We start from the raw sequence: 23513 nt of genomic DNA on the forward strand, positions 1-23513 counted from the left end.
CTGATACCATTTAGAATTATAGATCAAACTTTTAAAATTCAATTTTTTTGGAAACCATAATATATTTTTACTTTATTTCAATGTTACAGACCTCTAATTTAAAATTTTTAGCTCATGCATAACTAGCAATATTTTTTAAAGGTTCCATATTTTTCATTTTTAAATGAACCAGTGGAGTAAGACTATTAACGAAATAACTTCACTTTTAGAAAGTTGAGTTTACTCCCCTTTTCTTAGATTTTTCTTATTATTTTAGTTATAGTGATACTTTGCCTATTTTTTTCCTTAGTTCTGCCCATGATTTATATATCACTGAAAGTCTAAATCTCTGAATCCATTACTTGCTGCTATCTTAATGTGCATATTTCATAAGAAGAAATGAGTTAATTATGAAATATCCTTTCCATTTTTTCTTTGTAACTTTCCAAGCTGCAATTATTGATTTGTAACTGTTTGGAGGTTAAAAGCAGACAAAACAAAAAAAAACCCCATACATCCTTTACTAGTATAGCTGTTCTGATGCAGGGTGTTTGGGGAATATCCCATTCAGAAAAAAGTACATCGTGAAGTAATTGTTTTAGGGGTAGAACATAGCTTGGAAATCACTTAGTTCACAAAGAGGTTAAGCGATTGACCTAGGAACTCAAACCAGTTACTGGAAGGAGTAATCAAACGTAAGGCCTCTGATTCCAAGTTCCACTTCCTTCCCAGGAATCCATGTTACATCCTATTTGCAAAGAGAATCTCTGTACTAGCATGGCATTTCATGAATTTCTTTTCTTCTCTCTCTCAAAATTCCATGGTAAAACATTAGAATCTATACTTGTACCTAGAGTAATATTTGTAATAATGTACCGAGTTATATAATTTATAAATTATTAATAAGGTTGCATTCCAATAAGAAATGAAAGTTTTTTTTCCAACCTTCCTACAAAAACCACTCATGTAAAAGATTGAATAATGATGAGGAAAACCTATTTAAATATTCATTATCTTCTTATATTCACATACATTTGAAGGGGAATAAAAATCTATTTCTACTCAGAATGGGTCTAGTGGTTATTTTAAAAAGTTGAGTTTTTCCCCTGTACCTTACATCTTAAACCTATTTACCATTGGCTAATATAAATCATTAATAAGAAGAACACTGTGTGTACTTTATAGATTACATAGGATTTTCTTCTTCGTAAGGGAGGGAAATTGTCCATTCATCTCTGGGAAGAACAATAATTGCATCATCTATCACACACAGTTCTGTGATTGCTTGGTCCTGTGTGCAAGCCCTATAAAAAGGAGAGTGTTTGAAATACTGGTTAGAGAAAAGTAAAGAGGAAACAAAGAGTCAGCTCAGGAGTTAGGAAGAACAGCAGTTCCATCAGTGAACAGGTAGCTTCAAAGGAATTCACTGCACAGGAAGATTCTGAACAATCACCATCATCTTTGAGAAAGGAGCACACCTCATCACAGAGACACTATAGTATGTCAGGGTGAGTAGACTCTACTTATTTTAATTTTCCCCTGAACTTCCTACAAGTTATACAGAATTTTCTCTCTCCAACAAGAAGTTTTCCATGTGTTTTTTTTTCCATACATCAATAATGAAACCAATTTTCTCAGGTAATATTCTGAGAGAAAGCTTGTTTTATATGGGTTGCTTTCAATCACTCTATTGGTTTGTAAAGATTTTACCCTGCTTTCTTCTTCATGCAGTGTTGGTTACTGTTACAAGATTTCTCTTGCTTCAAGACTGATTTCTTTCTGTCTTACAGGTGAACACTCCTTAATCAGTGGCTATGACAAGATTTCACTTGTGTCTTTTTCAAACATTGAAGTTTTCAATTTATTATCACTTGCTTCATTGTGACAGGAATTGTCTTCACTTTTTGCAGTTTAAATATTTCATTTTGCTTATCCTTTTGTAGAAAGAGGATTCTAAGTGTTCTGTTTCTTTTTAGATACTTGCAGAGAGATGCTAACCTGATGAATATAAATACCACTTGCTTCCTCTATTCACCCTCTAAAGGAGTAAATTCTTGAATGATAATGTAATCTTCAGGGAAAACTTGGCATTATTTTTTTTTTTTACTATTGGTAGTGTTTTTGTTGAATGAGGAGGACAGTGGAGAGAGTTCTGAATAATGGATGTTTCAAAGTCTCTGTCTGTGTCTCTCCATAACTTTCTCATCTTTACTAGATAAATAAGATAAGAACAGGATGAAAGCCCAATTATTCATTGGTCCCTTTTTTGAAATACATTCCTTTAGTTAGAATAGGATTTCAATTTGACTCCTTGTTATGCCTCTGTTCAAAAAGGGGTTAGCATCCCTTAGGTTCATGTCTTTCCTTGAAAAATCAGAATATAGTATGTAATTGTGTGAAATTTATATGTAGTTACATATACTTGGAGGTTAACTTACTTTCATAGTGATGGCAGAAAAATGGAAGAAATTCTGCAGCTAGAATATGTAACCACAGTAGAATTTTATCTCTTTCAGTCAAATGACAGTACCTTCTTTCCACTTTGGCATAACTCTGGCATATTTCTATGTTATGTCCTGAACTGTTTTGTAGATGATGTCTGTGGTCGCTGAAGGTGATCTAAATGTTTCTTTTTCATTTATTTCAGATACACAATGATGGAAGCCAGAGGTAACTCCCAGTTCCTGATATCACTGATGTTTCTTGGTGTCTTCTGCTCACAAACACTGGCATTACCTTTTGAAACCTATTCTACCATGAGGTAAATTGTCCTTTAACTTGAAAAGTTGCCTTCTCTCTCCCAACTCTGCTGTGAAGAAGAATGACAAGCCATATCCTGCTGACCACTTAATATTAGAGCTATTGGAAAATGAGTTTTTTTTATTTGCTGATCTTTAATGATGTGATGTTCTCACTCATTTTGCACACTAATGCCCTAATCAATTCCAAAATAAAATATAAATGATTACAAAGATGCCCTGGAATTCACTTCTATAGCATCAGCTAAAACATTAAGGTGTAGGTCTTGGGTTAAGTCAAAGCATATCTCCAAATAATCCAAAAAGAGTCTTTTCTTCTTTTCTTTAATTATTAGGGTCTAATTAGTACAATTTTTAAAACTATCTTTAACTTGGTTCACCTTCTCATGTAAATCAATTATCTGCATGGTTTTTTCATTTCAATTACTTTCTTCTGGAATGAATTAGAAACAATTCTCATGAAATAGTACAGATATGAATGATGGTAGGTTTTTTCCCCAAAATTTTCTCTTTTAGCACCTTGGTCATGTTATGATATTGTGTATTACAGAAAAAAACAGATTAGATCATTTTGGACATATAAATAAACTGTCTCAAAGTTCTAAACCAGGATATTAATAGAATTAATTCAAAAGGATGTCTTTTTAAAATGTAAATCATATACAGTATAAACCATTTTTTGGTGATTTGATTTGTATCCCTAAATATTTAGCTTTTACAGACTCCATGATGAATTCCCTATTTCATAGCTTTAAAAAATCTCATACAAAGTAAGTGGAGGTCAAGAAAAAAGTATGTCTTTCAGGATTTTGTATAAAATATATCTTTATGCTAAATCTCAAAAAGGAAAAGAAAAATTTCCCTGTCTAAATCTCTCCTTCTAGTTTCACAGACTAAAATACTGTGCCATGTTCTGAACCCCTTCCTTATTCCATACTCATCAGATTTTTATCCAGCTGAGCAAAAATTGCTCTTTTGTCAGGACTACTCAGTCTCTAAGGTAATCAATCAAAGCATGAACCTGTATGTCTCTAAAAGCTGCCCCAAAAGCTGTCAGTTTGGGGGAGGGTAGGTGGTGCAGTGAATAGAGTACCGGCCCTGGAGTCAGGAGGACCTGAGTTCAAATCTGACCTCAAACACTTAACACTTACTAGCTGTGTGACCTTGGGCAAGTCACTTAACCCCAATTGCCCCTCCGAAAAAAAAAGAAAGGGCAGAAGTGGAACTTTTAGGAGTAGCACCGGCTCCAGTGTCAGGATGACATGGGGATCAAATCCGGGCTCAGATACTTAGCACCACACCCAGAAATAACTGGCCATGTAACCTTGAGCAAGTTACTTAACCCTGATTGCTTAAAAAAAATAGTTGCAGAAAGCTGTCAGTTCTGAGACCAAACAGTGGCAGCACCAACAGAGTAATCTGAAGTGTAATGTAAAACAGAAAATTGTTAGTGGCCTTTCACCTTCTTGGCCCAAGTTCCAATTCTGAACAATGTCACTTGCTGAGGGTTACATTCTTGGGTAGGATGCTACATCATTGCTCATTTTAAGAACTCTGGGAAGATTGACACTTTCCTTGAGCACTTTGCTTTTAATAGGCTAATGTAATCAAATCGGCTCATGTAATTTATGTGGTCCACTTTTTTCAAATCAGCTTCCTAAACTTCATACTTAGAAACACAGTTTTCTTATTAAAATTTGGAATTTAAAAGGTTCATTTTTCTTATGCACATCTTTACCACCTGCCAGTTGTATAATGGTGACTACCTGTAGTAAAAGCGCTCCTATTCAGAAACATAGAGGACAGCCACCTGCCAAATGCAATGATTCCAAGAAACAACACTAGAGATTCTGAGTCTTCACATGGATTCTAAGAGATGATGTTTCATTTCATGCTATTGACTCATTTAAGAATATCAATAAATAGCCTCTCACAGATATCTAGAATAACAAATCCTGAGCTTACCTTTCCAAGGAAAGTTTAGGAAACTAGCTATAAGGTAAGCTTCTCTCTATGTTGCCTCGTTTTTATCCTGGTTTAAATCCATGTAAATGGAAGAAAGAACTCATGGTTTCTGGCAGAAAACCTTTGTTAGACACATATCAACTTCTCACCAAATACTGTTACACACATTTCAAATTTACCATATCTATACAGTTTCTCTTCTGCCTTAAAAGTCCCAGATGAAATCACTTGGAAGAGTTCTGGTTTGGGAAAGTACAATAGCAGAATGTGGCTGTGCATTAATCCATATATAAGTGGAGGGTGCAAAAAGCATATTGATGACTTGTTATGAGAAATCTAATGATTTTGTTATTGACTTAGTACATGTAATGAATGTCTTAAGGAGAAAAAGGTGTAAGAATAATCTACATATCCAACTTCCTCTTCCTTTTATTTGTATAACATCCATAATGCAAATATACCCAAACTATATGTTTGTTATTGTGCATATGAATACATCAGTATTACTTATGTGTTTCTATATACGTATATATATATATATATATATACATATGTGCATGCATACACACACAAATGGGTTGCATATAGGCAGGAGGAGATGCAGCAGGGTAAGGTACAAAGACTGGTGGACTTAAAGTCAGGAGATCTGGGTTTATATCTCAGCTTTCACATGGACTTCTAGCTATATGATCAGTAACAAGTCACTTAAACTCAGCTTGCCTCTCCTCTTATTGGTAAAGATAATAATACTGTCACTATACACATCACTGGGTTGTTATTGGCAAAAGGATAGTGGGGGAAGGTAATAAGCATTTATATATCATTTACTAAGTTCCACTCCCTGTGCTCAGCACTTTTCAGATGTTTTCTCATTTGATCTTCACAACCATGTGTGAGGTAAGTGCTATTATAATCATTTTATAGTTGAGGCAAATGAAGCAAATAGAGATCAAGTGTCTTGCCCAGCTAATAAATGTCTGAAGCTGGATTTGAACTCAAGTCTTCCTAACTCCAGGGCCAGCTCTCTGCCCTCTGTGATGCCTGCTGCACTTTGTGAACCTTAAAAAGCTATAACAAGAACTCTTCCTCATCTAAGTTAGTGAACATAAATTACTCCCACACCCTTATTCTTCCTACCTTTTCCTTCTTTCCATAGCTTTCCATCTTCACTTTTTTTCTTCCTTTGTTTGACTGCCTTTTCTGTCTTCCTCAGAACTTATTACCTTTGTCCTTGAAATATGCCTGAAGCAGGACATTCTCATCTTCTGTTTTTCCCCACCCTTCTCTTTTTAATGATAATAATTTTTACTCCTATTTTGTTTTGCCTTTTATTTTTCATTTTACCCCATCATAAGAATAGATCCTTCTGGCCTTGTTTGGTATTGTTTTCAATTTGTATAATCTATATTGCACACATGCACATGCAAATACATGTATATTATGGAAAAGTAAAAAATTATCTGTATTTATTATCTGTTCACTATTAATAAAGAATGATTTCTTATGATACATTTTGTATTGCTTTGAATAGTTTTCAGTATTACTGGAGACGACTTATCATGTGGTAGTCTTTACCAAACTCATGGTGTTTTCCATTCCAGCAGACAGGGAAATGGCATGCTGTTTGATGGCCCTGATGAACATAAGCAAAATCCAGTTCTATTAAAGGTGAAAAATGATAATCTGGAAAGCTTATTACCTGAAAATGATTTATCTGTTAGTGGCTGCCCCAGATCACTGAATAGGTGAGTTTGTTTAAACTCATTGTTTTGTTATCTAAGAATTTTGGATAGAGCTCTGGACCTGTGGTCAGGAAGACCAAAGATCAAACCTAAGCTCAGATACTTACTTCCCTTGCAAATCTTGATCACAACCCCTTCCTTAGTTTTCTCTCCATAAACATATAATGTTGTTCTTAATTTGTTTCATCATGTCTGACTCTTCATGAACCCATTTTTAAGGTATTTTCTTGGCTGAGATACTAGAGTGGTTTGCCATTTCCTTCTCCAAGTTTCTCACTTTATATTGAGGAAATTGAGGCAAGCAGTTTAAAAGACTTAACCAGGATCACACAGCTAATAAGTGCCTGATGCTGAAATGGTACTCAGGTTCTCCTGAGTCCAGGCTCAGTACTCTGTCCACGGCACCACCCATCTCCCAGGCTGTTGGTGAGGAGAATAGGAGATATTTGTAAACTGCTTTGCAAAGTATACAATGTTATATAAATGCTAGCTATTCTTATCATCATGATCATCATCCTCATCCTCATCATAATCATCATTGCATTAAGATGTTATTTACTGCGCTACTGGAGGCCATTGCTATACCACATAGTAGTACTCTGTGTACTATAAAGTTGATCAATCTAGCTCACTGCAGCTCGTTCATATATCATTAATTCTATATCCCCTACAATTTTTATTTTTCTAAGTACATTATAATGAGTCAAGTTGATGAAATCTTTCAATAACACGCTCTTATGTTGTTGTTTTTTGTTTTGTTTTGTTTTGCTTTTTGGAGGGCAAATTGGGGATAAGTGACTTGCCCAAGGTCACAAGGCTAGTTTTTGTGTTGTGTCTGAGGCCAGATTTGAACTCAGGTGCTCCTGACTCCAGAGCCAGTGCTCTATTCACTGTGCCACCTAGCTACCCCTTCAATAACACTCTCTTACACGATGCTCACAATGTCTTCTTCTGTGTCATCCACTGAGAGCATTAAATGCTCAAGGGCTACATTGCAGTTGCTCTCCCTATAGTCAAGAGAACTTAGCTCTATCCAAGGAACCTTCAAAAACTATAGGTAGACTAAAAATTAAACTTCTTTCTCAAAAAGTATTGAGTTCCCTCTCATTAGAAATATTCGTATTTGAATGACCATTGTGGAGAATGGGAAAGCAGCAGATTCTTTACTCAGCTTGGACAAGATTTGATTGTCTATTTTCATTTCATCATTCTATGATTGCCATTCACCTTAACACAATCAACTAATTAATTAAATGCTCATTTAATAAGAAATAAGTACAATGAATGCGGTTAGGTATGAGAATCTGCTTAATTGGATGAATCCCTTGAAAAAAGCAGAAAACAAAGTTATAATTTTAACAAGAGGCAGGTTCCTATTATTTCCCCAATTATTTCAAAGCTCTAATTGGATATATTGGAACTATAGCAAGAGGAAGTCTTTGTCATAAATTTTGCATAAAGATAATATTGCATTTAAGGTGATAAGACTGGGATAATTGTCATTTAAAGCAATAAACTAATTGGTTAAAAATTAATTTTCTTCATAATATTGAAAGGCAACTCTTAATTTCTATTATCTCTCAAGCAAATATGAATCTTTTAACCTTTAAATGACCTTCCTGCCATTTTAGAAATAGAAGACATGGTGAAGGGACATACACCAGTGATGTTTCCAAATATTTGGAGTCAAAGGCTACTGAAGAATTCATTGATGATGCTGTTAATAGTCTATCTTGGTGAGCCATTTATTTTTGCTAACTGCATTTTAATCTAGTCATGAATTTATTTTTCACTAACAATGATATTTGATTTTTGTGTAACAAATGGATATTATGTTAAGGATTTTTTGGCCTATTCATACTCACAAATTATTACTTTGTTCGCATATTTGATAAAACTTTTAACTCTAATGTATTTTCTTTCCCTCCATAGCAAGAAATGTAGCAAACCCCATTCACGAGAAAAGCGCCAAACTGATGAATTCGACCTTGATACTTTTATAAATTTGATAACCAAATCCTTCAATAAATATTTAGAGAGCATGTTGCCTGCTGAGAAGAGGTAAAAGAAATATCTGTGTGTGTGTGTGTACAGGTGTGTATGTACATATATGCACACATGGGTGTAAATGGACAAAGTACAAATGCCAAGACTCAATACCATGTCTACTCTTTCCAATGTAGGGAGCTAAACCCAGAGCACTATCATCTAATGATGGCTCCTTGCTTTCATCTCTAGGGTATCACTCTAACTATATTCAGGGTATTGCTCCCATCTTGATTTCCCCAAATGTTTGTAAAGGGAGAAGTAATCTTCAGTACAAGTAGTCTAAGAATCTCAAAATCCATTTTTCCCCTTATCTATCAAAGTGGAAGGAAATAATCCCTGAACATGATACTCTAGAAGCAGAGCGGATGCATTACTTCCTAATTGTAAGTCTAACTAAACAGTAATCATTCTGCTCTAGGGACAAATGCCTCACTTTCTAAGTCTGCAGCAAGGTTGCCCAATGGACAGAGTGCTGGGTCTGGAGGCAGAACAACCTGACTTGAAATACAGGCTCAGACACTTACTAGCTGTGTTACCCTCAGAAATTCATTTAGCTTTTCTTTGTCTTATTTTATTCAACTAAAATGGGGATAACATTACTGAGCTCCCAGGGTCATTGTGGGGATCAAATAAACAATATACATAAAGAACTTAGCACAATTACTTGCATGTAACGGGCACTATATGAATTCCTACTCTCTTCTTACACTTCTATATCCAAGACTCATTTTGCATGAACGTGCTCTTCCTCAGGGGAAATGTCTCCTCATGATGGTAGGGCACATCATATTAGTGAACCACATCAGGCTATACAATTCTGGTTTCTCTTCATGTAGAGTCAAATCCAAAGATCAGTTGAGAATAACTCATTCTGATTTCTTATAATCACTTGTATCAAGTAAAATGTGAACAGTTTGATATTCTTAATGGTGCCCTGATTTCATTTTCCCTTCCGCACTCCCCATTGCTATTTTTCTTGTGCTGAGATGTGGAATAGAAATTGAATTTCCTTTTGAGAACCAAGACGTGATTTTTTTTCCTAATCCAAGATCCATCCTTATATTACCTCTTTGACTAGATACCTACTTAATAGTTATAAGTTTTCTCTAAGGCAAAATATTACTGATTCATTGTGTAGAAAGGGCCAATATTTATTGCTATACCCACTAGGCCTCTAATACCTCATTTCCTTGTCTAAGTGTCACATTCTTTGAAAAGTAGACCATTCTATGAGCTAACATGTATGACTACATTGGGTTGAATAATCTTAAGATCTTTTTTATAAAAAGATACTAAAATTTTTAGATGAGAATTATTCTTTAAATTATTTTTATAGTTTTCAGGAATCAAAGAAATTGACAATAAACAAATGGATTACTTTATGAGTTCTACATCAATCTATCAAAAAACATAGTCAATATCAAATAAAAATATATTGTAGTGGAAGTTGTGATTAAATCGCTTCTCAAGTAACAAAAATGGTACTTACACTATAAATATTATTTTAGAGATCTTTGTCTAAATCTGTCATTCAAATCAGGAAAGACCTCTGTCTTCATATGTTATGTAATCTTTCTTTTAATAAATGCATTGAAAAAATAAGATCTTTGACATTTTAGAAGCATGGAAAGAGAAAGTAGATAAATAAAAAACTGTGCTGTCAGGTTCCACTTATAGACTATCCATAATTTGTGAACATAAATTATGTGAAGTAAAGTAACATATTCCATGCTCATGAAACCCAGCTTTTTTATTGTTGCTGTTTTAATTTTTTTAATTCTAGCTCTAAAAGACAGTCTTTATTACAGCATCATTAACAATTTCCCACATTAATTTTACAGTTTCCAAAGCATGTATATGCATTGGAATAGATTCACTTTTGATCTAGGGGATTGACGCTATGGATGTAACTCTAGTGTATATAACTCTCACTGGATTCTGGGTTTGGGAAGATATGCAATGACATTTGGATAGATAGGCCTGTTACTTTACAGGGGCGAAGCTTTTTTACATGAGCACTCATAAGCCTCCAATGTCATTAGCAGTCACATAGAGAAGGTAGATACAGAGACTCAATTATTTTTTTAATTATGAATGTAGCTGATAAAACATAGACAATAAAAGCTTTTGATTTTCACTGTCAATAAATTTGTGTGTTTGATTCAATGAATCAATTGAGCAATTCATAGCCATCCATAAAGAGCACATTCATAAAAATGTAAACAGTTAGAGAACTGACTGAAGTGTAATGACTCATAGACTGGCATTTACATGAAAAAAGCAGATTCAAACATAAGTCTACATTTTGACTTAATTCAAGTGTAGCCACCAAAACCACTATACATGGATTCAAAAGTAAGTATGAATCACAAATACCAGATTCTGTCACTGAATGGGCAGTTTCACCAGCAAGGGAGAATTGGACTCAATATATCCTTTGCTTGAATTGTATCTAACTATGGACACCCCATGAATGTTTTCTACTGAGCACCAATTATGTGCAAGACATCATGCTAGAGACATGAAAAGAAGAACTTGATGCCAATCATGCCTTCAAGTAATATCCTAGTTGTGAATCTAAAAAACATATATGCAAAATGATAAGGAGGCCATAAAGCTACCAGAAACACCCAGAAACTACAGTTGAGGAGGGAGACATCAGTATCGGGTAGGTGGTCAAGGGAGACTTTGAAGAAGAAATTAAGATTAGGCATCTTCAGGGAACCAAGATGGAGGAATAAGAAGCAAGTCAATATCACCCTCCCTTATTGACCTCTGAAAACCCAGAAATATTCCACCAGAAAAACCCTCATAGCTGACTCAGCAGAAAGATGGGGTACTGCAGTCGTGTAGCTCAGGAAGTTTGGGGGATTAACATGAAAGGCCCCTCTCACTCTGGGGTAAGGGGAACTGTACAGAACAGGAAGCGTCTCAACAAGTCAGCAGAAAGCACCACTTCAGCAAGCCAGGGGGAGTCCCTGATCCCCAGGTCTGTGACCCTGGCAAGTGCCAACACCAGGATCCCCAAGTGCCTCAGCACATGCAGGGGATTCAATAGCACTCCACAAGTCAAATGTCCTGGTGCTACAGCCCAACTTTAGGAAGCAAAATTCCAGGCAGCACAGCTCCAGGCTGGGAAGCGTCCTTCAGCAGCCAAACATTTCAGTGCAAAGCCAAGATGAACAGTCATTCCCCAGGGGCCAGACTCCCCACTTTCACCCCCACCCTGAGAGCCCCACTGTTGCTGAATGCAGCTCAGAACAAGAAAACTTGCCAGGCCCCTACAGTATCCAGCTGCTAGCATCTGAGGCCCCAGCACACAAAGCCAGTGACCCAGCACAAGGAGCCAGGCTCCCAGCACAAGAACCTGTGTCAGTGACCTGTGCTGAAGTAGAAGAGCTCAATTTTTAAAGCCAGGAAATAGGCATATTTCCATAGATTTTTATTATGAGGACAGGGAAAATCAAGGCACAAATTCAGAAGAAGAGGACAACATTGTTAATATACCCACAACTGAATCCTCAAAGGGGAATATGAACTGATCTCAAGCCCAAAAAGCCTTCTTGGAAGAGCTCAAGGATTTTAAAAGTCAAGTGAAACAGGTAGAAGAAAAATTGGGAAAAGAAATGAGTGGTATGCAAGGGAGAGTCAATAGTTTGGAGAAGGAAGCACAAAAGTTGACTGTAGAAAAGAAGTCTTAAAATATACAATTGGCCAAATAGAGAGAAAAAGTAGACTAAAGAAAACAACTCCTTAAAAAGTAGAATTTGCCAAATGGAAAAAGTGGCACAAATATTCAATGAAGAGAAGGCTCCTTATAAAGGGAAATAGGGTGAGATGTGGCAAAGGTGTGGCACTTGCAGCTGTTTCTGCATGGCTGCCTCTGGAGCTCCTGGCCTGTGGACCAAGAGACCATTCAGATGATAATCATAAGCTTTGACCTCCTTCCATCGGGATCACGGTTTTGAGTGCTGGCCCTGAGGTATAAGGCAATGTGCCAGAGCGTGGGGTGTCTGTAGAGAGGATGCCCTCCTCATACCTCTGACAACATGTGTGAAAATCCAAGTGATTTGGGACATAGCTCTCTCCATTCTGGAAGCAGAGTTCTACCATGGCAAAGAACTCCAAAGTCAAGTAATTGGTGGGCAAAATGAGCAAGCAGAGGAAACAAGAACAGACCACAGAATCCTTTTGGGGGATGAAAGGATCAAAATACAGATGCAGAAGAAGACAACAAAAACTAATGCATCAAAAACTTCTAAGAAAAATATGAACTGATTACAGGCCATGGAGGAGGTCAGGAAGGATTTTGAAAATTAAGTAAGAGAAGTGGAGGAAAAATTGGGAAGAGAAATGAGAATTATGCCAGAAAATCAACAAAAGTGAGTCAACAGCTTTCTAAAGAAGACCCCCCAAAATACTGAATAAAGTAACACTTTAAAAAATAGACAAATTCAAATGGCAAAAGAGGCCCCAAAAGTCAATGAGGAAAAGTATGCCTTAAAAAGTCAAATAGCCCAGATGGAAAAGGAATTTCCAAAACTCACTGAAGAGAATAATTCCTTCAAAATTAGATTGGAGTAAATGGAACATAATGACTTTATGAGAAATCAACATACTATAAAACAGATCCAAACAAATGAAAAAATAGAAGACAATGTGAAATATCTCATTGGAAAAACCACTGACCTGGAAAATAGATCCAGGAAAGATAATTTTAAAATTATGGGACTACCTGAAAGCCATGATCAAAAAAAAGAACCTAAATATCATCCTTCAAGAAATTCTGAAGGGAAATTGCCCTGATATTCTAGAACCAGAGAGTAAAATAGAAATGGAAAGAATTCACTGATTGCCTCTTGAAAAATATCCCAAAAAGAAAACTTCTAGGAATATCATAGCCACATTGAAGAGTTCCCAGGTCAAGGAGAAAATATTACAATCTGACAGGAAGAAACAATTTGAGTATTGTGAAAACACAATCAGGATAACAGAAGATCTAGCAGCTTTTATCTAAAGGGTTGAAGGGCTTGGAATATGATATTCTAGAGGTCAATGGAGCTAGGATTAAAACCAAAAATCACCTACCCAGCAAAACTGAGTATAATGTTTCAGGGGAAAATATAGTAATTCAATGAAACAGAGGACTTTCAAGCATTCTTGATGAAAAAACCATAGCTGAGCAGAAAATTTGACTTTCAAATACAAAAAGCAAGAGAAGCATGTGAAGGTAAACAAGAAAAAGAAGTCATAAAGAACTTGTTAAAGTTGAACTTATTTACATTCCTACATGGAAAAATAATTGTAACTCATGAGACTTTTCTCAGTATGAGGATAATTGTAGGGAATATATATATGTGTGTGTGTGTGTGTGTGTGTGTGTATACATATATATGTGTATATATACATATATATATGAATAGGAGGGTGTAGGTTTGTATAAATGCATATGTGAGTGTGTATATGTGTGTATATGTATACATTGACAGAGGGCACAGGATCAGTTGAATAAGAAGGGATGATATCTAAAAAATAAGAGTGAGAAAGGACTATAATGAGAGAACGATAAAGGAGAGATAGAATAGGGTAAATTATCTCATAGAGAAGAGGTAAGAGACAACTTAGGGGAAGTAGTAGGAAAGTAAAAAGAAATGGGTCAACTTTACTCTCATGGAATTTGGCTTAAGGAAGAAATAACATACTCACTCATTTGGGTATCTTACCCTACAGGATAGTAGGAGGGAAGGGGATAAGAGGGGGGATGATAGAAGGGATGGCAGATTGAGGGAGAGGGTAGTTAGAAGCTCACACTTTTGAAAAAGGATAGGGTCAAAGGAGAAAATAGAATAAGTGGGGGGTGAGAGAGGATGGAGCAAAATATAGTTAGTGTTTCACCATATAACTACTATGGAAATGTTTTGTGTAACTACACATGTACAACCTATATTGTAGTGCTTATCTTCCCAGTAGGGATGGGTGAGGAAGGATGAAGAGAAAGAATCTGGAAATCAAAATTTTAAAGACAAATGTTTAAAAAAATTCTTTTTTACATACAGTTGGGAAATAAGATATATAGACATTGGAGTGTAGATATCCATTTTGCCCTAGAAGAAAGTTGAGAGATATGGGAGGGTATAAGAGAGAGCAGATTGGGGGAAGGGTCACTCAGTAGACTCGCTATCTTGGGGTGAGGGTAGGGGAATGATGGGGAGAAAATTTGTAACTCAAAATCTTGTGGAAATGAAGGTTTAAAATTAAAAATAAATAAAAAAAAGAAATCATACCCTTTATGATCCTAGAAAAAGAAGGAAGTGGCCCAAATGTAAAAGGAGGCACAAAATCTAATAGGAGAAAACAATGCATTGAAAATTAGAATTGGGCAAGTGGAAGCTTATAATTCTATGAGATATCAAGAATCAGTTAAACTGAAACAAAACAATGAAAAAAAGAAAGTGTAAAATTTCGTGGGTAAAAAGACTGACCTGAAAAATAGATCCAGTAGAGACAATTTAAAAATTATTATTCTACCTGAAAATCATGATGAAAAAAAGAAACTGGACAGCATATTTCAGGAAATCATCCAGGAAAACTCCCCTGAGGTCCTAGAACCAGAAGGCAAAGTAGTCATCAAAACAATCCACCCATCACTTCCTGTAAGAGATCCTAAATTGAAAACACGAAGGAAAACTGTAGCCAAAATCCAAAATCACCAGGTCAAAAAGACAATACTATAAGAAGTAAGAAAGAAACAAGTTAAATATCATGGAACAATAATCAGGATTTAGCAGGAGTTTGCAGCTTATACATTAATGTATCAGAGTGCATGGAATAAAGCATTGCATATGGCAAAGTAGCTTGAATTACAACAAAGAATCAACTACCCAATGAAGTGGAGCATAATCTTTCAGGGGAGGAGATGAACTTTTAACAAAATAGGGGACCTCCAAATTTTCCTGAAGGAAAGACCAGAGCTCAACAGAAAATTTGAACTTCAAATACAAGACTCAAAGAAAGGCATAAAAAGGGAAAGAGGAAAGAAAAAAAATGTTACTAATAAGGGCAAACTGTTTACATCCCTACAAGGAAAGATGACACTTGTAACTCTTGAGAACTGTATTGTTATTACAACATTTAAAAGGGTAAGGAGGCAGACAATGTTAAATTACATTATGTGAACAGGCACAAAAAGCTTCTACAATAGAGGGAAAGAAAGGAGGAAGATGAGCATTGTTTGTTTTTTTAATTTATTTATTTTCTTTTAATTTACAACTTTCCTTTCCACAGTTCCTCGAGTACCATATTTGCTCTCCCTTGCCCCACATTGTGGCATGCGATGCAATGTAGGTTCTACAAATACCTTCACATTAAACATTAGTCAAGTTAAGAAGAATTATAAGCAATGGAATGAACAACGAGAAAGAAGGAACAAAACAACAAAGAGAGAGAGCAAGTAGTTTGCATCAGTCTGCATTCAGACTCTGTAGTTTTTTTCTCTGGATGTGGATAGCCCTCTCCATCACAAGTCTGTTGGAGTTATCTTATAACCTTGCATCGCTGAAAGGAGCCCAGTCTATCAGAGTTAGCCATCGCAAATATGCGTCTGTAATTGTGGACAAAATTCTCCTGCTTCTGCTCTCCTCACTCAGCATCAGTTTATATAAATCTCTCCAGATTATTATGAAGTCTGTCTGCTCCTCGTTTCTTATAGCACAATAACATTCCATTACATTCATATACCACAACTTGTTTAGCCATTCCCCAATTGATGGTATGCCCTTGATTTCCAATTCTTTGCCATCACAAAAAGAGTTGCAAGAAATATTTTTGTAAAAACGTATTATGAGCATAATGAAAGTTTGTATGAGCCTTGTCAGACTTCAATTGTTATGCTGTTAAACTTTAACTGTTACATAATGATTCTTAACCACTGCCTTTTATCTTGTTGATTTAACTATAGGATGTAATTTGTTATCAATAAGAACAAGGACACAGAACAAATGCCCTGCTAAAATGTTCTCACCAATCCAGGGGAGTGCCTAAGGCCAGGGGGATTGTGTGACAGTAAACAGAACTTGGATCAGGACAGCGCCTTCTGGTACAAGGAATTTACTGACCACAAAGGCCTCATTTTTGAGGGTCCCAGGGTGTTGCAATAACAGGGAGGAATGATCCTTTCCTGGAATTGCTGCACATGACCTGGTTGGCTCTCCTATTGTGTTAGAGGACAGTGCACGAGCTATTCACCAGTCTTGCATGAGAAGTTACTACCTATAAAAGGCAGTGTATGGTTTTAATAAACTAGAGCACATTCATCTTCCTACTGCCTCCCCAGTCTCATGTATTTCATGCATCTTCAAGAATTGGGAACACTGAGATGGTCTCAGTTTCCTGGGGTCATTAAATCCCTGAACACATACGGGTAGTTTTCCCTCTTATGTAAACTCCTTGGGATATAACCCTAAAAGTGGTATTGCTAGGTCAAAGTGTATACACATATTTATAGCCCTTTGAGCATAGTCCAAATTGCTCTCCAAAATGGTTAGATAAGTTCACAACTCCACCAACAATCCATTAATGTTTCAATTTTCCCACATCTTCTCTAGTATTTATCATTTTCCTGCTTTTTCGTCTTAGCCAATCTGACTGGGGAGATGTGGTACCTCAGAGCTGTTTTGATTACCATTTCTCTAATCAATAGTGATTTGTAGGGGGTAGGGGAGTAGAGCCAAGATGGAGGAGTAAAAGCAGGAACTTGATTGAACTCCCTCTCCAACCACCTCCAAGATCTGTAAAACATGACTCTAAACAAATTTTAGAGCTACAGAACCCAGAAAGTGACAGAGAAAAACAAATCTCCCACTGAAGACAGTCTGACAGGCCGACAGGAAGGGCCTAACACATGGGGTTCAGGGTAGAGTGCAGTCCTGTGTGGGCCACACCCTTGCACTGATCTGGGGCACAGATTGGCAGCAGCAAACTTCAAGGAAGTGACTCACTGGCAGCTGTTGCAGTTTCCAGACTTATCAACCCATAAATGTCCCAGAGAAAGTTAAAGGTTAGTGAGGGAACTCTGCTGGAACTGGGTGAGAGAAGAACATGGCCATCCCCTGCCCCTTTGGTGGTGGAGGTGGTGTGCAGCTGCAGCTGCTCCCTTGTGGCGGCTGCTTCCTAGGCTCAAGGTCCATAAATAGTTGGGGGACCAAGTGGCCAACCAGAGGGCATTTTCAGGAATCTCTCTGCTGGCGTGGATGCAGGATCTGGGTCACAGTCCTGGGCAGCAGTCCTGGGGTGAGGAATGCTAGTGTGAGCTTGTTGAGGCTGTGAAGAGGAAGTCTTTCTCAAAATTCTGAGTCAGGTTCCTAGAAGAAGGCACAGCAGCTTTCTGACAATAGCTGCACAAAACCCCAGAAATTTGTGACACAGCACTCTCCACTCTGCAAGCAGAGTGCTACCATGACAAAGAGGTCAAAAGTCAAGTAACTGGCTAGCAAGATGAACAAACAGAGGATGCTAAATCAAACTATAGAATCGTCTTTTGCAGACAAAGACAATCAAAACAGAGCCAGAAAAAGACAGCAAAGTCAAAACTCCTGCATCAAAAGCCTCCAAGAAAAAAATATGAATTGGTTACAGGCCATGGAGGAGCTCAAGAATGATTTTGAAAATCAGGTTAGAGGAGTAGAGGAAAAATTGGGAAGAGAAATCAGAATGATGCAAGAAAATTATGAAAAGTGAGTCAAAAATCTGCAAAAGGATACCCCAAAAAAAATGCTAAGGAAAATAACACCTTAAAAAATAGACTAACTCAAATGGCAAAAGAGGCTCAAAAGTCAGTGAGGAGAAGAATGCCTTAAAAAGCATTACTGGCCCAATAAAGAAGGAATTTCAAAAACTCACTGAAGAAAATAATTCCTTCAAAATTAGATTGGAGCAAACAGAAGCTAATAGTGATTTAGAACATTTTTTCACATTCTTATAGATATTTTTAATTTCTTCTTCTGAAAACTGCCTCTTCATATCCTTTCACAATTTATCAATTGGGGAATGACTTGTATTTTTATAAATTTGACTCAGTTATCTGTATATTTTAGAAATGTGGCCTTTATCAGAGACACTGGTTGCAAAAATTCTTTCTGAATTTTCTACTTCCCTTCTAATCTTGGTTTCATTGGCTTTAATTTGAACAAAGCCTTTTCCATTTAATGTAATCAAAGTTATGAATTTCACATTTTGTAATGCTCTCTACCTCTTGTTTGGTCATAAATTCTTTCCTTCTCCACAAATCTGACAGGGAAACTATTCTTTGCTCTCCCAAATTGCTTACAATATCAGCATTTATATCTACATTGTGTACCCATTTAGACTTTATTTTGGTATATGGTATAAGATATTGGTTTATTCCCAGTTTCTGCCATATTATCTTCCAGTTTTCCCAAATATTTTTTTGTCAAATAGTGAGTTCTCATCCCAGAAGTTGGAGTCTATGGGTTTATGAAACAGTTGTTTACTATAGTCATTGACTACTGTGTTTTGTGTACCCAGTTTATTCCACTGATGCACTTCTCTATTCCTTAGCCAGTACCAAGTAGTTTTGATGACTTGCTTTATAATACAGTTTAAAATTTGGTACAATGCCAGAAACAATCATCAGACAGAAAAAAATTAGTAATTTCTAAAAATATTTTCTCCAAATGAGTTCCATGTTCAATGAGCCAATCAATTCAATTTTCATGTTTAAGTTTTCCCTAAAACTGATGCCACACAGGCTGCTGATGGCTCAGCAAGAGCACTGGGTCTGGAGTCAATCAGGAAGACTAAAGTTGAAATTCAGCCTCAGACACATTTTAGCTGTGTGATCTTGGGCAAGTCACTTAGCCACTATTTTACTGATAAAAAGGCTTCACTGGATCCACTGGAGAAGAAAATGGCAAGCCACTCCAGTATTTTTACAAGAAAACCAAATGGACAGAAAGGTTCCATGGGCTCATGAAAATTCAGACACAACTGTGCAACAACAAAAATTGAAGCCTACTGACTTTTTTACATCTACTCTGGAGATGTGTCATAGTATACTGTCCAATGAATATTACACAATTAGTTAAAGCTCATATTTATAAAATACCTTGTTTTGCATAGAAAGTTATATATAGGATATCTTTTGAAACTCAGAAAAGCATCTGGAGTACAAACTACAGGTATTTGTCACCCCATTTTACTGATGAGGAATCAGAGGTTTAGAGAAATTAAGTAATTTGGCCTTCATTACACAGCTAAGTGTAACCCAGGTCTCCTTGACCAATGTGCTATCACTTATGTTATGCTAACTCTCTAATTATAGTTATTAAATTGCTATGGCATTGACTTTTGAAGATGAAAGGAACTTCAGAACTTTATAATACAAATTCCTTTATTTTATAGGTGAATATGGAACTCAGAATGGTGAAAAATTTTGCCCAAAGTTAAATAGAGAGTAAGTAGCAGAGGAAGGATAATATATCAGTGGGTTTGTAATAAGAAGTCCTATGTTCAAATATGAGCTAAGACATTCACTACTTGTATGATCTTGGACAACTTCTTTATCCTTTTAGGAACTTGAGAAGATTCAGGCCCTTGCTAAGGCTTGGGTATGGGTGAGCACAGGGGCTACTTGGATTAAAGGGCAGAACTCAGAGCTCATACTCGAAGACATACGTCTTTCCTTATAAAGTTTTGAAATAAGTGCTATACTAAACTAAAGTAGAATCTATCATGAAGCTAATTTTTAAGAGAAAAAAAATAAATAAAAACCTTCAAAATTCTTTCCATTTCATAAGATATGGATTTGAATTTAATTAGTCTAGAAGGATGTGTTTGCTTTATGCAACACTGAAAGCAGCACCATCAGTTTCAAATTTCTTTCTCTCAGAATATCTCTCTGCTTCATGCTCATAGCAAAGGTAAGAAGAACACAGTGTTTAATGCTTTTTCTGAATATTTTTATACTTCCCCAGAAACACTGGGGCCAAACATAGAAAGGAACTTGCTAAAATACAAATAAAATCTATTAAGTAAATGGATTTTGCTGCAAAAACTTGTGGAACTCAATGTTGTAAACTAAAAGTAAAAAAAAAATTGAAAAAGAAAGAGGTGTATTTTAGGAAGTCTCAGAGGGCGTAGAATTTTTAGTTCCCAATAATTCTCTTCTTTCTTTTCTCCCCACCTCCTCCCAGTGTTTAGACCTGAACCTTAAATCACTATGGTTCTCATTGATTGAACAACAATTGGTCCCAGTGCAAGCCTCAGAAATTCTGAGGGTCTTCCCCTCCTAGATGTTTCTTTATCCTTCTGCTTCTCCTTCTCCTTCTCCTCTTTCTCCTCATTATCCTTTTCCTCCTCCTCCTTCTCCTTCTTCTTCCTCTTCTTCATCCTCTTCTTCTTCCTCTTGTATTTTTTGAAAAAATTTTTGGTCTATTAATTTGTTTACTTTTAGTTTACAAGATTCAGTTCCACAATTCCTTGAGTTTCAAATTTTCTCCCTCCCCTCTTTCTCTCCCCCCCCCCATGGCAGCATAAAATCAAGTATAGGATCTGCAGATACTTTCACATAGACATTTTTCAGGTTATAAAGAAGGATTGTATCAGATGGAATGAACAATGGGAAAGAGAAAACAAAACCGAAAAAGAAAAAGAGCAGGTAGTTTGCTTCCATCTGGATTCAAACTCAGTTCTTTCTCTGGATGTAGACATCTTCCTTCATCATGAGACTTTTGGGGTTGACTTATAACCCTGAATTGCTGAGAAGAGTCCAGTCTATCAAAGTCGGTCATCACACATATGCTGTGTCAGTAATTGTGTACAAATTTCTCCTGGCTCTACTCTTCTCAGCATCAGTTTGTATAAGCCTCTCCAGGTAAATATGAAGTTCATCTGCTCCTTGTTTCTTATAGCACAATAGTATTTCATTACATGCATATACCACAACTTGTTCAGCCATTCCCCAATTGATGGAGACCCCCTTAATTTCCAATTCTTTGCCACCTCAAAAAGAGGTGCTATAAATAATTTTGTACATATGGGTCTTCCTCCCACTTCTATGATCTCTTTGGGATACAACCCTAGAAGGCTGGGTCAAAAGGTATGAAATTATATATAGCCCTTTGGAAATAATTCCAGATTGCTCTCCAGAATGGTTGGATCAGTTGACAACTCCATCAGCAATGCATTAGTGTTCCAATTTGTACACATCCCCTCCAGCATTTGTCATTGTCCTGTTTTGTCATCTTAGCCAATCTGACTGTTGAGATGTGATACTTCAGAATTGTTTTGATTTGCATTTCTCTAATCACTAGTGATTTAGAGCATTTTTTTCATATGCTTACAGATACTTTTAATTTCTTCCTCTGAAAACTGCCTGTTCATATCCTTTGACTCTTTACCAATTGAAGAATGACTTGTATTCTTATAGATTTGACTCAATTCTCTGTATATTTTAGAAATGAAGCCTTTATCAGAGACATTGGTTGTAAGCATTCCCAATTTTCCACTTCCCTCCTAATCCTGGTTACATTGGCTTTCCAATTTAATAAAATCAAAATATCCGTTTTGCATTTTATAATGTTCTCTAATTCTTGTTTGGTCATAAAGTCTTCCCCTCTCCACAAATCTGACAGGTAAAATATTCCTTACTTTCCCAGGTTGCTTGCAGTATCAGTCTTTATACCCAAGTCATGCACCCATTTAGACTTGATTTTGGTATATGGTGTTAGATAATGGTCTATGCCCAGTTTCTGCCATACTATATTTCAGTTTCCCCAGCAGTTTTTGTCAAATAGTGAGTTCTTTGGGTTTAAAAAAGCTGGCATCTTTGGGTTTATCAAACAGTAGATTACTATAGTCATTGACTGCTGAGTCTTGTGTACCCAATCTATTCCATTGATCCACTAATCTATTCCTCAGCCAGTACCAAGTAGTTTTAAGGACTGCTGCTTTATAGTACAGATTAAAATCTGGTACAGCCAATCCACCATCCCTAGCATTTCTTTTCATTAATTGCCTTGATATTCTGGACATTTTTTTCTTCCAAATGAATTTTGTTACTATTTTTTCTAGCTCTATAAAGTAGTTTTTTTGGTAAATTGATTGGTATGGAACTAAATATATAATTTAATTTAGGTAAAATTGTCATTTTTATTATATTAGCTCAGCCCAGCCATGAGCAATTGATGTCTTTCCAATTAGTTAGATCTGACTTTATTTGTGTGAAAAGTGTTTTTTAATTGTGTTCATGTAGGTTCTGGGTTTGTTTTGGCAGGTAGATGCCCAAATATTTTGTAATGTCTACAGTAGCTTTATTGGGATTTTTCTTTCTATCTCTTCCTGTTGAATTTCATTAGAAATATACAGGAATGCTGAGGATTTATGTGGGTTTGTTTTCTATCCTGCAACTTTGCCAAATTTATTTACTGTCTCAAGTACTTTTTTACTTGATTCTCTAGGATTCTCTAAATATATCATCATATAATCTCCAAAGAGTGATAGCTTGGCCTCTTCTTTGCCTAATTTGATTCCTTTGATTTCTTTATTTTCTCTAATTGCTACTGCTAACATTTCTACTGTGTTTCCCCGATGATAAGACCTATCCCAAAAATAAGCCCTCCCCTTACTGTGTAAGATTCCTCTAAAATAAGCCCTCCCCCGAAAATAAGCCCTATTGAGATTGCTACTGTAGTGAAGGCGATCCCCTGCACTACACGCTACATTACGGTACCCTCTGTATGCACCGTCCCCCCCCCCCCCCCCCCCGGTGAAATGCACGCCGCGCTCCAAGCTGCATCCAATCAGAGCTGCAGCAGTGAGTGCGTCATCCTGTTCTTCCCCAGTGATTTGCTTGCTGGTGCCATTGAAAGCAGTGCCGCGGAGGAGAGCTGAGGCAGGACAACATAAGCCCTCCCCTGAAAATAAGCCCTCTGGTGTTTTTCTTTCCAAAAAACTTAATAAGACAGTGTCTTATTATCGGGGAAACACGGTAGTACCAGATTGA

At 36.4% G+C, this 23513-nt stretch overlaps 2 protein-coding genes across 5 annotated transcripts in view; one reads left to right on the forward strand and one right to left on the reverse strand.

Moving 5' to 3' along the window:
* The window catches only part of MYCT1 (MYC target 1), a 151851-nt gene that overhangs the window by 93737 nt on the left and 34601 nt on the right, over window positions 1-23513 (reverse strand). The gene's annotated exons all lie outside the window — the stretch shown is intronic.
* Window positions 1480-11905, forward strand: LOC138147317 (VIP peptides-like). Its single transcript, XM_069069737.1, has 6 exons — window positions 1480-1487; window positions 2627-2740; window positions 6305-6448; window positions 8077-8181; window positions 8378-8506; window positions 11749-11905. The coding sequence occupies exons 1-6, from the start codon at window positions 1480-1482 to the stop codon at window positions 11903-11905; spliced, it is 657 nt and encodes a 218-aa protein (XP_068925838.1).

Source organism: Petaurus breviceps, unplaced genomic scaffold (genome assembly GCF_028583685.1).
Source record: "Petaurus breviceps papuanus isolate PSGF00001 unplaced genomic scaffold, PetGlider_PUasm1.0 90784, whole genome shotgun sequence".
Classification (NCBI taxonomy): domain Eukaryota; kingdom Metazoa; phylum Chordata; class Mammalia; order Diprotodontia; family Petauridae; genus Petaurus; species Petaurus breviceps.